The sequence below is a fragment of the Haliotis cracherodii genome, unplaced genomic scaffold (assembly GCF_022045235.1).
Source record: "Haliotis cracherodii isolate W230 unplaced genomic scaffold, xgHalCrac1.p SCAF_1, whole genome shotgun sequence".
Classification (NCBI taxonomy): domain Eukaryota; kingdom Metazoa; phylum Mollusca; class Gastropoda; order Lepetellida; family Haliotidae; genus Haliotis; species Haliotis cracherodii.
In genome coordinates, this window is record NW_027266264.1 from 73,293,853 (window position 1) to 73,309,393 (window position 15,541).

The 15,541-nt window shown below is 37.2% G+C and overlaps 1 protein-coding gene across 1 annotated transcript in view; it reads left to right on the top strand.

The window, feature by feature from the left end:
- The first annotated feature begins 993 nt into the window (after positions 1–993).
- Positions 994–15,541, top strand: part of LOC139471073 (uncharacterized) — a 54,937-nt gene continuing 40,389 nt past the window's right edge. Inside the window, exons 1-2 of the mRNA XM_071253388.1 lie at positions 994–1,078; positions 2,266–3,617. Coding sequence (XP_071109489.1) covers positions 2,360–3,617 — 1,258 coding nt within the window. The 5' untranslated portion in view covers positions 994–1,078; positions 2,266–2,359. The remainder of the gene's footprint in view (positions 1,079–2,265; positions 3,618–15,541) is intronic.

Genomic DNA, 15,541 nt, shown 5'->3' on the forward strand with positions numbered 1-15,541 from the left:
TTCCAGTACAGGTAAACCGTCAGATGATTATAAGAATAGTCATGTTTATCAAAACGATGACGTTGAAAGTTAACTTAATTGTTCATGAAGTAACAATTTCGGTACAGAACATTCAAGAAGGTTTTGGGTTTTTTTTATTAAATAAAACATAATATCTCAGCTGAAAATCCAGTATGAATTTCTAATATCGTAAACCAGGGAAATACGTGGTATCTATGCGGATGTGACTACGCCACTATGACGTATACGTACCCTAATATGTATACGGACGAGTGGGTTCGTGTTATGTTAACCTTTGCACAATACAACGCCGGTAGTCTTCACACAATAGCAAGCTGGGACTGATTTCATTATGGAAACATATATAGCTAGTACTGTTCCTTCATATGTGGGCCGTGCCTTGAGTTACCTTCCTGTTATACATTGTCGAGGATATCTGGAGCATCAGTGAAGGCAAGTTTACTGTTAATTGTCCTTTATGAAATTAAAAAAAACTCTGATTAAAAAGGATTATAACGTATAGGTTGTGTTCAAGAGCATACCAAACCTATTTTTGCTAGAACAAAGTTTAATGCGTCTCCTTGTTTTATAGGTATAATTTCACATATAGAGCCATTGAAATGTACCGATTTGTCCGTTTGCAATGTACGTGTATGTGGATATTTAATGTTAAGGACGTTATACAGATTGAATCACAACCTATACAACACAAAATGCAAATAACCTAAATGATCTAATGTATTAATAAATATTTTGAGGACAGATACGAAGCTTATACGTTACATTTAAAACATGACTCAGTTAAACAATTTGTTATGGCAGATATCCATTGAATTCAGATCAATGGTGTAGTGTGAGTGAATAGTGTGGACTTAACGGCGATTCGTCAAGATCAAAATAATAACCCACGGTGGCGTATAGGGATTTTGGACCGATTAGACTGCAACATTCATTCCGCAACAATGACCGCTCCCGAAACCAGGAAGTGATCACGTTGAAAGGAGGTCAAGCGGACTTACAATGTTAATTTATATCAGTATGTATGCTGGTGTAGATATCTAAATAGGTCATGGACCAGGTAACTTCACTTATTTGGTCATTTAGCATAGGATAAGTAATAATAGTTCCTGCTTTTCTAACAGGAATCAACCTGCGGATGAATTTTGTCAATATCGCATGTGACAACTGCATGCCTTCAGTGACAAGCAGTGTTTTACTGCTGATGTTTTGGCATGCCTCATTGTAAATTGATACCGTAGAATGACATTAACAGTATCCATGATGTGGGGTCTTTGATTATGGAAGTTAATCAACAACACGTGTAGATATATGTCACGTATGAATGTTACATAATAATATGTATCGATAGTGTTCAGTGCCAATAGTTGTTTGCAGAATTTCTGTGTGGAACAATTTGATCTGTTATTATTGTTTGAGATTTATTCCAACGTCATGTTAGCTTTCAGCTGTGCATACTCTATACTTAACATAGTACAGCAGACAGATCATGGCCTTATTATATATATTTATAAATGAGGAGAAACAGCTTAGAAGTGACAGTGTGTATGTTGTTCATGTTGTTCATGTTGTAGGTGATAAAGGGCACGTAGTTGTTCATATACAAGCCGGGGTTATGTTCCCTATGTTCTACCAGTCTTTTTTGTATGTTAATGACCTACAGCCTATGAAAGTGTACACATCCTAAAGCTATTATTAACCCCATTGGTGTGTGACATTGACACAACCTATCATGCCACTCAAGCTACTGTAATTTCAGTATTGGGTGTGGTTGTTTACCATGGGTACATGTGTACAGTGTGCAGTGTGCAGCTAACACTTGTTAAGGAGGTTGCACTTGTAGATAATCCTTTCTTTGGCTGATAGGTAAGATATGTGTTTACAAACCAAAGACTTAGTGTGATTTACAAAGTGGTATAGTGTTTTTTGTTATGATTATTACATTGGTGTGTAACTGTAGATTATTTGCTAATTTGTATGTTGCATTGTTTAAATAAGTTTTAAGATGTTTACTTGGAAGGTTGATTTTTTTTTTATTCAACTGTAAGGTGTTGATTCACTTACGTGGATCTCTGACATTTTAGTCAAGCGTTATTATGAAAATTATATTGTAGGTTATTGTTTAAAACAGCAGGAAAAATAGAATTCCACCAAAACCAATATATATATATATATATATATATATATATATATATATATATATATATATATCAAGATCCTTAATAAATGTTCTCCCTTTTATTTCAGCAATGTTCTGTGTCCCATGTACATGATCAGCCTAAAGGGAGACAACAGATGAAATCTAACATGATAAATCATTGCTGACCACTAAAAACACATCATGGTTGACAGATCAACAAGGTGTATCAGTGAATTATTTGGCTTTCTCAAGGAAGTTGAGCATTGTGAAAATTGTGACCCAAATAGGTCTTCAGAATTCAGAGTGCAGAATGAAGATATTGTCTCCACATCAAAGTTCATTAAGAAGTCGGTTAGTGACACCAAGTTGCTTCAGTCTCAAGCACAGAGCCAGCCTCAGATTGTAAGGAAATGTATCTGTAATTTGAGGCAAGAGAATGCTTTGGCAGCAAAAGGTAACACTGTTTCTGAAAATTCTACAATAGAAAATGGAACCATGGATAACCATGAAACACAAACTGTCAGTATTAAAGGAGAGAAAAGTGTTTCCATTGATCCTGGTAAAAGTGACGTGGCAAAACCTGTAGTCAGTTCTCATCAACAGGGGGAGGTAACTTCAACATTAGGGATGGAAGATGTCAATATCGACAAACAGAAAACAAATGTTTCCGACTCTGGTAGTCATGGTAACAGTGTAAATGGGATACATGAATTTTCGGAAGACGAGGAAGTCTCTATGAGACCAAAGTTGGCATCACAGGAACCAAGTCGAACAAATACACAAGTAGTGTCTGATGTGTTTAGTTTTCTCCGCACGGAGTCCGAGACAGGTGATGAAGGCACTCGTGTACAAGATCACATTGAAAAATTGAGTGAAATGGTCAAGAATGAGGATTTGATGAAAACTTCATCATGTTCCTCAGCAGAAAATACTGATAGTGCATGTTGTGCAAGTGTTGAAGTGAACACATCAGACGTTGCAAGTGCAAATGATGCAGACAAGACAATTAGTGATGTTGCAAAGATTCATCTAGATGAAGAAAAAACAAATGTGAGTATTGATGGCGGGAAAGAAGTGACTTGTGAAAATAGTTCATCTTTTGAAGTTGATCGTCTGAAAGGGGCAGTACCCAATGGCAGTGAATCAGAAAATGTGACCAAAATTTTAAAAGATGAAACAGCTGTGAGAGAAAATGGTTGTGAACACTTAAATGAGGTCGTCAAAGACGAGAATCGCAATACTTGTGAAGACACTGAGGGGAATGTATTTGATGATTCTAATGTTAGTGACACTGTAGCAAGAACTGACGCAGGGACAAGTGCTGATGGTTCCAAGGATGTAGCTCGGTCTGACAAGATGGCTACAGGGGGTAATGAGGATGTTGTTTTACGAAGACGCCAGTCCAGTAAAAAGTCAGAAGGAGATTATCACTCGGATGATTCATCAGATGAAGATACAGGTAGGTGTCCTGCTGTTTTACTCATGGGTAGTTTCAAAATATAACATGAATAACAAGAGGTCATAATTTATCCCTAATGTTAAAAATTCTTATTAAATATAAGATTGAGTCATCCTCCTAATTTCAAGGACTAACATGATCGGGTGGTCAGGCTCACTGATATGGTTGATTCATGTCATTGTATCCCAATTGTGTGGATCGATGGTCATGATGTCTATTACTGTCTTTTCCAGTGTGATATTTACAGACCGCCGTCATATAGCTGGAATATTGCTAAGTTCGCATTAAACAACAAACAAGCAAACAAACAATTACAGCCAACGTCAAGGAACTCAAATTTCAAACAAATTATTTTGCACTGATATTGGAGAACTTGTTTTCAACAATTCTCACTGACAAATATCAGTTTTGCGTCATGCCTATTTGGTTTGTAAGCAAGTTGGGGCATGGCACATTTGTCTTTATAATGGGTTGGGATCAGATTCACCCTGATAATCATGATTATGATCTTCAGTTTGTTTGAGACATACCAGTCCCAACTGGTTTCACCAAAGCGACAAACATCTAAGACCTGAGCCTCGTTCCACAAAGCGATCTTAGCACTGAGGCGATCATATCTCTCATACTGTAACATAGAGTTATGATGATCGTAGCGCTAAGATCGCTTTGTGGAACGAGGCCCTGGATTATCTTGGACTTTCCTACCAACATGAAGATGATATACTGTGTGATACCACTAGGGTGCAATATGTCCATTGTTTCGACGGGTTGTTATCCTGCGTATTGACCCCTGCAACATTCTGAGATTTGACAGTCCGATTCAGATGAGAGGGTAGCAAGCCTTGGTTCACAGTTTTGCATTGTCAAAGGGGCCTGCTGGAAATGTCAAATTTGAAAGATTTGAAAAACTTTGAAATGTTCAAATGCCTGACAGCCACTTCCAAGTTTTGGACTTCTTGGGCACGCAAGAAACCTAGGTATGATTGTGGGTTTGAATCCTGGTTTGCCCCAATAATGTTTCTAGATTTGTCAGCACCATACTCGTGCTCGTGGGTTTCACCGAAGTGGAAAACTTCGACCTGCATCACTTCACGCTTTCCTCCCAAATTAAGCGGAATAACCGGAATAATGTTAAAAGCGGCGTTAAACCCAACTCACTCACCTTACTCTAACATTACTCTAACATTGTCTAAAGCATTTGTTCATTATCCGGATTCCTTTCAAAGGTACAAATATAGTCATTGCATCATGTCAGTACAGTAATCATGGTAATGCATGACCAACTACAGCATGTTTACCCACAGTTCCACTCACCAGCCATTCAATATTCAGTAGGAAAATATCAGGCTGTTTACATAAGACAGAGTTTAGGAAGTGGTCTGAATCGTCCTGATCATGTCGACAGACAAGGAAGTGCAACACTGTCACTTATTTGTCAATTCTTTTGTGTTCCCCTGTATAATAAGACTGCTATTGTAGCACCTAGTATGTTTTCAAATATTCAATTTCGAATTGGATGACATAGGATCACCTGCGTCTGACACACTCAGATGCCTGCTCAAACCTTTAAGAAATAAACAACTGGGGTTGTTAATCATACAAAATATCACTGCAGGAGACTGAAATACGAGGGGTGCAGAACCATGAGTTGTATGTTTTGTATATGAAATATTAACATCATTTACAACCCCTTTAACCAGGTTAAAATGTTTTAAGGATATATACCTGTATTTACATAAAGATGACTCCCTGAATACGAGACAGCCTCAGTGGTCTAGTGGTAGAGTGTCTGCCGAGAGAGCAGAAGGTCCGGGGTTCGATCCCCGGCCTCGTCATACCAAAAAATGTTAAAAGATGGTACTTGTTGTTACCCTGTCTGGCACTTGGCATTAAGGGGCTAAAACAAGGACTGGTCGGCTCGGAGTCAGTATACTGTGTCTGAGTGGGGTATTTATGTTAAACTGCGGCATGGTATCTCAGTAAGCTAGCACTCCAAATCGGCATTAGTCCGGACTAGTACAAGCAGCCTAACAAACACATACACATACATGCACATCGCTATATAAGTGCAATAATCTTGGACGTGACGTTGAACCCCATTTCACCTCACCTCACCCTGTATGTAATCCGATCTTGGCAATGTCGGACAAGTCAATTATATGAACAGGGGGGATTAAGTATTTCCTGAATATTCTCACAAACATAAAAATAATTGACAATGGTTATCTTCACCTTTTCTCCAATTTATAAATTTCCGCATCTTGGCCACTTTTGGATGCGATTGTTTGGCCTTTGTATTTAAACTAAATCGTCTAATTTATGATGTCATCAAGTTGCAAATCTCCCCAAATGATGTCATGATGGAACAATGTTTCATTGAGAAATAAACCGTGCCTTGTTCTTCATTTTTGTTTGTGATTTATCCTGTAGCTTTCTTATTTAGGAAGGTATGTCTTTCTGTGTGTCATGGGTAAAATATACACTCACAATGGAGTTACTTGAAAATTGCCCATGAATCACGGTACATAATATTTCAGCTCTCTTCAGTCACACTCATAAACAAGGCAACGAGGACCGAGGCAAGGGAGGTAACTGACTTTAAAAGTCCAGTTTCCACCCTTGCCGAACTAGGTTGGTATTACATTTTGGCTGGACTAATAGTCTTTGTATAGTCCAATCAAAATATGGCATCGAAATCCGGTTCGTAAACTGTCATGCAGATGTCGGTCGATTGCAGGATTTGCAAAGCATGTGCACTGCCAACTCATTGTCAGCAGATATTTCCCACATCTTTTCATGTTTTTTATCAAGGTGCTCATGTGATTTGATGCATTTCGCGATGTAAGACCGGTTTATCACAATATAGGTCTTGATTATGGATCAGATCGTCCTGACTGGGCGCCACCATTTTGCGTGAAGCAAACACAGGTGATACGAGGGGTGATATCTGATTGGTCCATAGGAGAGGCTTAGAAGGGACATAACTGGCAATAGCCACTGGTGGCGCTACGATCGAGCCCAGTAATTCCAGTGTAGTTCGGCAAGGGTGGAAACTTGACTTTAAAAGTCAGTTAACTCTCTTGCCTCGGGAAGATGAATGGTCATGACTATTTATTTCCCAAGACCTCGCTCGTTTGTGTATCTTGCTGTCAATAAAGTTATGTAAAGATGCATAACATAGACATAAACAGATTTACAACATCTGATGCTTTTAGATTTCTGCACCCTAACAACAATCATGTAATAGACTATATCTTCTGATGTAGTCTCCGTGAAGATGCAGGTATGAATTGGTCTTCAGCTACCCATGCTTGTCGTAAGAAGCGACTAACAGGATCAGGTGGTCAGGCTCACTGACTTGGTTGGTGCATCGTTGCCCAATTGCATATATTGATGATCATGATGTCAATCACTGGATTGTGTGGTCAAGGCTCGTTCTTTGTAGATTGCCATTATATACCTGGAATATTGCTGAGTGTGGCGTTAAACAACTGAGAGAAAAACAAACAAATCATATGTACAGGCTCATATATCATGTATATGATATAGCTACAAAGTGTATTGCAAATTCTCAATAATACGATGTGATGTAACCATTTCTGACCAGGATAACAATACCGCTAAGCACAGAAGTCCAAAAGTAATCAGTTACATTTGTGATTGACAAAAAGACCCTGAACAATCACATTAAAATCAGATCTTAGTACTGGCTACTGCTTTTCATCAGACTAATCATGCTAATCATGAAGTTTGTAATGAGATTGGGAAAGTGAGGGTCTGAATGTTGTTTTTCATTATGCAGCCTCCAAAAGGTTAACACTGGTCTTTCTGAATGACAGTTATAGGCTGTAAAACTGATTTCGAATGCTAGACATTTGAAGCGGAAGAAACTGTCCCTCATCCCCCCCCCCCCCCCCCCCCCCCCCTCCCCAACACACACACACAACCCCCCCACAACCCCTTCTCTCCCTCCAACTTTAGTTGAATATTAATTGAAATAGTTCAAAAGTGAAACCACAAAGCAGGTGTTATAGATAACTCAACATGAAATCTTTGGTATTACTTGAAAAATAAAAACCTCAAAGCAGGTCGTACTTGAAAGTAAAGCCTCAACGCATGCATACTTAAATTTATTTTTGTTGTTGTCATTTCTAAAGACAATCCATCAACTTTTATATATACATTTGCAACCATGCATTTTCCATTTGCCAAAAAAGTGCAACACAGCTGTGGCTTGAGCTGTGTTTTAGCCCATGCGAACTACAGATTAATGTGAATATAAGCTGTACTCATGGTAATAAGGTAACAAAATGTCATCATGCATGACCGGTTCGTGTTGTGTATGTCTAAAACGTTTATGCATGATATATTTAACAGCAATAGCTACATGTAGGCGTGGTTGGGAAATCTCAACCGTCCATATGTCTTTTCCTTACTTGCGAAATTGTTTTAAGAATATTTAAGTATTTGATGTAACATAAGTGTTGTTTGATTTACCATGGACTCTGAACCCCTTGTCTTATTAAGCCATTCTAAAAGACCAAGAGTCCTAGTTGTTGCACAACAGTATTCTGTAAGTCTGGTGACTCACGAATGTCAACAATAGAAAGCCCCGACAACATATGTTATATGTATGTTTTTGCTTCTGCATTCTGCTTTTGAACAGAACAAAGCTTTGTCAATAGTAATTCAATTCTGTAAAAATACAAATCATCCTACACTATAAAGAGTATTCACCTTTATTTTTCGTCCCACCTCTAAGCTGTAAAACAACTTCATGCTTCATGTAAAAACATACTGTGCCACCACCCCAACCCCCACCAACCCTGAAAACAAATTGGCCAGCAAAAGTCTGTTAAACATAAAACAAAAAATGAGTATGGCACATAGATTTGTGTAACCATGGCAACTGGGTCCTTTTCATGCCAGGTGCTTCCTGCATCGTGTGACTTTCCCATGTATACCTGACTATTAAGAGCTACTGAGGAACTGTTTTCCTTAATCCCTTTATCCCTTTAAGGTAATGTTATCATGGAAACGGTGTGGTATGATTAACAGTGGTGATCAAATTGACAAGTTGTTTTTATGAAATGTTTGGTTATCAACGTTCATAATGGTGGATAAATTAGCTTCCTCATTGATTGTTTCTCAGTTTCATAAAGGAAATTGTGTTATCAGTAGAGCCATTACCATGAAAACAATACCTTTGGCTGCCCTGACAACCCTCTTGTTGCTAAGGTTACGATGCTATGTATGGTAGGATAGAGGAGAACCTGACACTCTTCAAATCACTGAGAAGTTTTAGAAGTTCAGTATGTACATGGATACACCTTGGCATACAGTTGGAATATTGGAGCTTATTTAAACATTTATATGTCTAAATCTGATATATTTGGCATGTGTAATCTAATTGTAAACAATTATAAAGAAGATTAAAGACGAATATTTCTCCTTTTATGTTGTCACATATATCATGATATATAGTTACTTGTTGTTTAAGTGTGTCCTTGTATGCAACTTTTATGTAAATTCCTCTTGGTGAAGAATTCCCTTTAGTTGAGGACTGATATATTTTTAGGGAAGTGTTAAACATGTTAAATGATTTTTGGTGATGAATTCCCTTTAGTTGAGGACTGTTTATCTTTAGGGAAGTGTTAAACATGTTAAATGATTCTTGGTGGAGAATTCCCTTTAGTTGAGGACTGTATATCTTTAGGGAAGTGTTAACATGTTAAATGATTCTTGGTGAAGAATTCCCTTTAGTTGAGGACTGTATATCTTTAGGGAAGTGTTAACATGTTAAATGATTCTTGGTGGAGAATTCCCTTTAGTTGAGGACTGTATATCTTTAGGGAAGTGTTAAACATGTTAAATGATTCTTGGTGATGAATTCCCTTTAGTTGAGGACTGTATATCTTTAGGGAAGTGTTAAACATGTTAAATGATTCTTGGTGGAGAATTCCCTTTAGTTGAGGACTGTATATCTTTAGGGAAGTGTTAAACATGTTAAATGATTCTTGGTGATGAATTCCCTTTAGTTGAGGACTGTATATCTTTAGGGAAGTGTTAAACATGTTAAATGATTCTTGGTGAAGAATTCCCTTTAGTTGAGGACTGTATATCTTTAGGGAAGTGTTAAACATGTTAAATGATTCTTGGTGAAGAATTCCCTTTAGTTGAGGACTGTATATCTTTAGGGAAGTGTTAAACATGTTAAATGATTCTTGGTGAAGAATTCCCTTTAGTTGAGGACTGTATATCTTTAGGGAAGTGTTAACATGTTAAATGATTCTTGGTGAAGAATTCCCTTTAGTTGAGGACTGTATATCTTTAGGGAAGTGTTAAACATGTTAAATGATTCTTGGTGAAGAATTCCCTTTAGTTGAGGACTGTATATCTTTAGGGAAGTGTTAACATGTTAAATGATTCTTGGTGGAGAATTCCCTTTAGTTGAGGACTGTATATCTTTAGGGAAGTGTTAAACATGTTAAATGATTCTTGGTGATGAATTCCCTTTAGTTGAGGACTGTATATCTTTAGGGAAGTGTTAACATGTTAATTGATTCTTGGTGAAGAATTCCCTTTAGTTGAGAACTGTATATCTTTAGGGAAGTGTTAACATGTTAAATGATTCTTGGTGAAGAATTCCCTTTAGTTGAGGACTGTATATCTTTAGGGAAGTGTTAAACATGTTAAATGATTCTTGGTGGAGAATTCCCTTTAGTTGAGGACTGTATATCTTTAGGGAAGTGTTAAACATGTTAAATGATTCTTGGTGATGAATTCCCTTTAGTTGAGGACTGTATATCTTTAGGGAAGTGTTAAACATGTTAAATGATTCTTGGTGAAGAATTCCCTTTAGTTGAGGACTGTATATCTTTAGGGAAGTGTTAAACATGTTAAATGATTCTTGGTGATGAATTCCCTTTAGTTGAGGACTGTATATCTTTAGGGAAGTGTTAAACATGTTAAATGATTCTTGGTGGAGAATTCCCTTTAGTTGAGGACTGTATATCTTTAGGGAAGTGTTAACATGTTAAATGATTCTTGGTGAAGAATTCCCTTTAGTTGAGGACTGTATATCTTTAGGGAAGTGTTAAACATGTTAAATGATTCTTGGTGAAGAATTCCCTTTAGTTGAGGACTGTATATCTTTAGGGAAGTGTTAACATGTTAAATGATTCTTGGTGGAGAATTCCCTTTAGTTGAGGACTGTATATCTTTAGGGAAGTGTTAAACATGTAAAATGATTCTTGGTGATGAATTCCCTTTAGTTGAGGACTGTATATCTTTAGGGAAGTGTTAACATGTTAAATGATTCTTGGTGAAGAATTCCCTTTAGTTGAGGACTGTATATCTTTAGGGAAGTGTTAACATGTTAAATGATTCTTGGTGGAGAATTCCCTTTAGTTGAGGACTGTATATCTTTAGGGAAGTGTTAAACATGTTAAATGATTCTTGGTGATGAATTCCCTTTAGTTGAGGACTGTATATCTTTAGGGAAGTGTTAAACATGTTAAATGATTCTTGGTGATGAATTCCCTTTAGTTGAGGACTGTATATCTTTAGGGAAGTGTTAACATGTTAAATGATTCTTGGTGATGAATTCCCTTTAGTTGAGGACTGTATATCTTTAGGGAAGTGTTAAACATGTTAAATGATTCTTGGTGAAGAATTCCCTTTAGTTGAGGACTGTATATTTTTAGGGAAGTGTTAAACATGTTAAATGATTCTTGGTGGAGAATTCCCTTTAGTTGAGGACTGTATATCTTTAGGGAAGTGTTAAACATGTTAAATGATTCTTGGTGAAGAATTCCCTTTAGTTGAGGACTGTATATCTTTAGGGAAGTGTTAAACATGTTAAATGATTCTTGGTGAAGAATTCCCTTTAGTTGAGGACTGTATATCTTTAGGGAAGTGTTAAACATGTTAAATGATTCTTGGTGAAGAATTCCCTTTAGTTGAGGACTGTATATCTTTAGGGAAGTGTTAAACATGTTAAATGATTCTTGGTGAAGAATTCCCTTTAGTTGAGGACTGTATATCTTTAGGGAAGTGTTAAACATGTTAAATGATTCTTGGTGATGAATTCCCTTTAGTTGAGGACTGTATATTTTTAGGGAAGTGTTAAACATGTTAAATGATTCTTGGTGAAGAATTCCCTTTAGTTGAGGACTGTATATTTTTAGGGAAGTGTTAAACATGTTAAATGATTCTTGGTGAAGAATTCCCTTTAGTTGAGGACTGTATATCTTTAGGGAAGTGTTAAACATGTTAAATGATTCTTGGTGATGAATTCCCTTTAGTTGAGGACTGTATATCTTTAGGGAAGTGTTAAACATGTTAAATGATTCTTGGTGAAGAATTCCCTTTAGTTGAGGACTGTATATCTTTAGGGAAGTGTTAAACATGTTAAATGATTCTTGGTGATGCATGTAGTCATCATCTGAACGATTCAGAGTCAAATTTCAGTATTGATGAGAACTAGTGCTGTTACCATGGTTACCAGTCTAAATAATGATATGTCTTTGCCAGAGCTGTCACTGGTTGTAGTTGTTTATTTCCCATATCAGTGTAATTATATTATGTTTCAATGCTGAGGTTGTAATGTGCCGTGCGAAGTTCCTTTACCCTGATTGGCCAATTGGGAGTTTGTGGGCCCAGTGTTTGGCGCCACAGTTTGTGATTGTTGGTTCTGCTGCCAGATTCACCCCAATTATGACCCTTGGTCAGCGGTACACCTGTACTGGTGTTTACAGTGCATGGTAAATGTCGAGAATGTTGGGCTTTTCTTTCATCAGGAATCATTTTTTCAAAATTTGGATTGTTCTTATTTTCTTAATCAATAGTTTATACATTTACATTCAATGCCATCGTGTAAAACTGAACATTAAAGCCTTTTCAGTCATCATATCTCATATTTTATCAGTGAAATGAAAATCACGTCTACAAAGCTTTAACAGTGGTAATATAACTAACACTATTAATTGAGAAATTTATAAATCCATTTGGGAATTTGTACTGACGTTGGCTGAAGACTTGGGATCAAATATTGGCCTCTGATCAGGCACAGGTAAATTCCTGCCCTCATTAAGCTGACTTGCCGTGAAATAACTAAAACACTGTTCAGTTCTGTAAGACCTTGCTCGCCCTCTCACTCACTCACTCAGTCACTCACTCAATTGGGGTGGTTGGGTAGCCTAGTGGTTAAAGCGTTGGCATGTCGCCGAAGACTGGGGTTCGATTCCAAACACTCACTCACTCACTCACTCACTCACTCACTCACTCACTCACTCACTCACAAACAAACAAATACCAGCTGAATGAAGAAAAGCCAACTACTTCAGGGGTAGAAACTAACAGTTTCAGTCCACTAGTCTTATAATGATAACATATAGCAAAACCCCTAAAAATGGCAAATTTCTACTAGCACTTATGATTCCTTAACTATTGGGCAGTTTGGACTACAGGCCAATTTCTAAAGCTGCTACTTCCTCAATGCTTCGTTAAACCTTTAATAACCTGATGCACTGAATACCATACAATACCAAACAATTCATGACAATTTGTATGTACATCTAATAGTAAATACACCTCTGCTAAGCTCCAATGAGTAGAGCATCTCTTGACATCCTGTTTGTCCCTTTGTGTTAAAAACTACATGGGTGTGTCCTTGTACTCTGTGTAAGTACTTGCAGTGTTGTCATGACTACCATATTCCCTGGTGTATGTCACTATATGATAAGGATAATATTACACACTTAGCAGGGCTAAATATAGACTTATTCTTCTTAAGACATGTAAGATATTGTGTACGTAGTAAGCAGCGTTTTTCATCTGATATATGTTGGGTTTGGGGCTTGCTTTATGTGTAAAAAGTAGACTGTACTTTGTTATTTATGTATTACTTATAATATTTTAGTGTTGTATGGATATTATTATATGTCTTTTCTGACACCCACTGTTTGTAAGCAGAAAATAACATTTACATCATTGAAATATGTACACATGCTCAGTTCTCATTGTAAATGTCTGCAATTTGGTACCATATAAATAACTGTTAACATTGCCATCAGTCTGCTAGTTAATGCCTGATTATCATGACCGTTTCATCTCTTTTCGGTACAAGCTTAAACCATGAACAATTACACTATTTCAGCTCATGGTCACTTTGTGACTGTGAATGTCATGATTTAAATCCTTTCCTAAACAATGGGAATTAAAGAATACATTGTATCCTTGGCAGTTTTGTTCCAGGACATATATAGAGAATCTCACCCTCGTGTCTTTTGATATCAAGTATATCAACACGAGTTGATAAAAGTGGACAAATTCTGAGGCTTGCCGAGGATTTTTGCCTCTTTTATCAACAAATGTTGATATATTTGATATCAAAAGACACGAGGGTGAGATTTTATTTATCATCCAACATCATTCTTCCAACTTTTTCAATTTGTAGACAGTAATTAGCAGTGTCTTCAGTGTAAAAAGTACTGCTAACAGCTTCAGTAGCAGAGCCATTAGTCATTGTGACGTCATGGTAACCAGTGACGTCACAATGGTCTGCAATTATCTAATCCAAGCGATATCTCCTGTGGGAGCCAGTTTTGGATGATAAATTCAAATAATATCATCATTAGATGAGAAAGGTCTGTTAAGAACCACCTCAGTAAGTCAGCCACAATACCAGCACGTTGTAATACATTTACGTCAAGAACAAGACGTCAAAGTGGCCGACATGTCAAACTTGACGGGTAAGGTTTCCGAAGTGGTCGATTACAGCAGTTAGTCCGTCATCATTGATCAACTGGCCGATCATGAATCAAATAGATACTAAGGTACATTCATAGATTGCTGCAGACTGTCACTGTCAGCCTCGACATGGATCAAGTCGATACTAAACGGCTTGGATGTTCATTTAGGTGAAAAACATACTGTGTTTTCAATGTAGAGCCTGGTTACCTGTAGATTTAACCACGCTAAATTGAATTTGAAACTGATTGCACAGAGTGAGGTTTCAAATGTTAGATTTAGCGTGGTTTCTAAGGGTTTCTAGGGGTTTTGCCCACACTGAACTACATCTAGCACAGGTGGTGTTTCCTAAGGCAAGTGACTTCGAAATGTGCCTCTATTCACCCAGCAGTGAATGGGTACCCGGTAGGATGAGATGATAACCTTCTAATGCCTCACAGGCAGCTTATGTTGTATACTTCCCAGGGAGCTGAGAATGAAAGTCACCTTTCATCAACATCATCATCATCATAAGGATTGATTTCAATAAAGTATACCTAAAAATATGTGATTTTTCTGGGCTCTTGTATGGTGGGTGTACTGTTGATCTAACTCAATGGAATTACGTTCCACTTAGCAGATTAGGAACGCAAGCCAGCTGTGTATGATATTTATATTGCTTTAACAGTTGATTGCCATGAAATACCTCCCTATTTCCTTGTTGAAAGTACAAAGGGTATGGAGATATGCATTGATAGAGTTTTCCTTAAAAGCATTATTTGAAAGTCCAGCACAATCATTTAGAAAGTGATAACAAACGTTCATACATTTCAGATTTCAGCATGTACGTTAGTAATCATCTCTTTTGCTCCTCCTTCATAGTGTGCTTCGTGAAGTTGTAATGTGGTGGATTATTCCATTGTAACCGGGCTCATGGTAGAATTATCCTGGATTTGTCTTCGATTGTGTCTTTATTAGTTGACCGAGTTGTGTCCAATTGTGTCTGTATGTTCAGCTTGGCAGACGGGTAAGTTCTCAGTTGTCAGAGACTCAGTTGGTTTGTGTCAAGTAATTGTACAGTGGCTTTAGGTCTCTTGTATGTACTGGGATAAAATCGTATTTCATGAATTTGTGATTAAAATTTGACGGACAACTTTGCTTGGTTGATTTTTCACTGCATTTGGCTTGAAAAC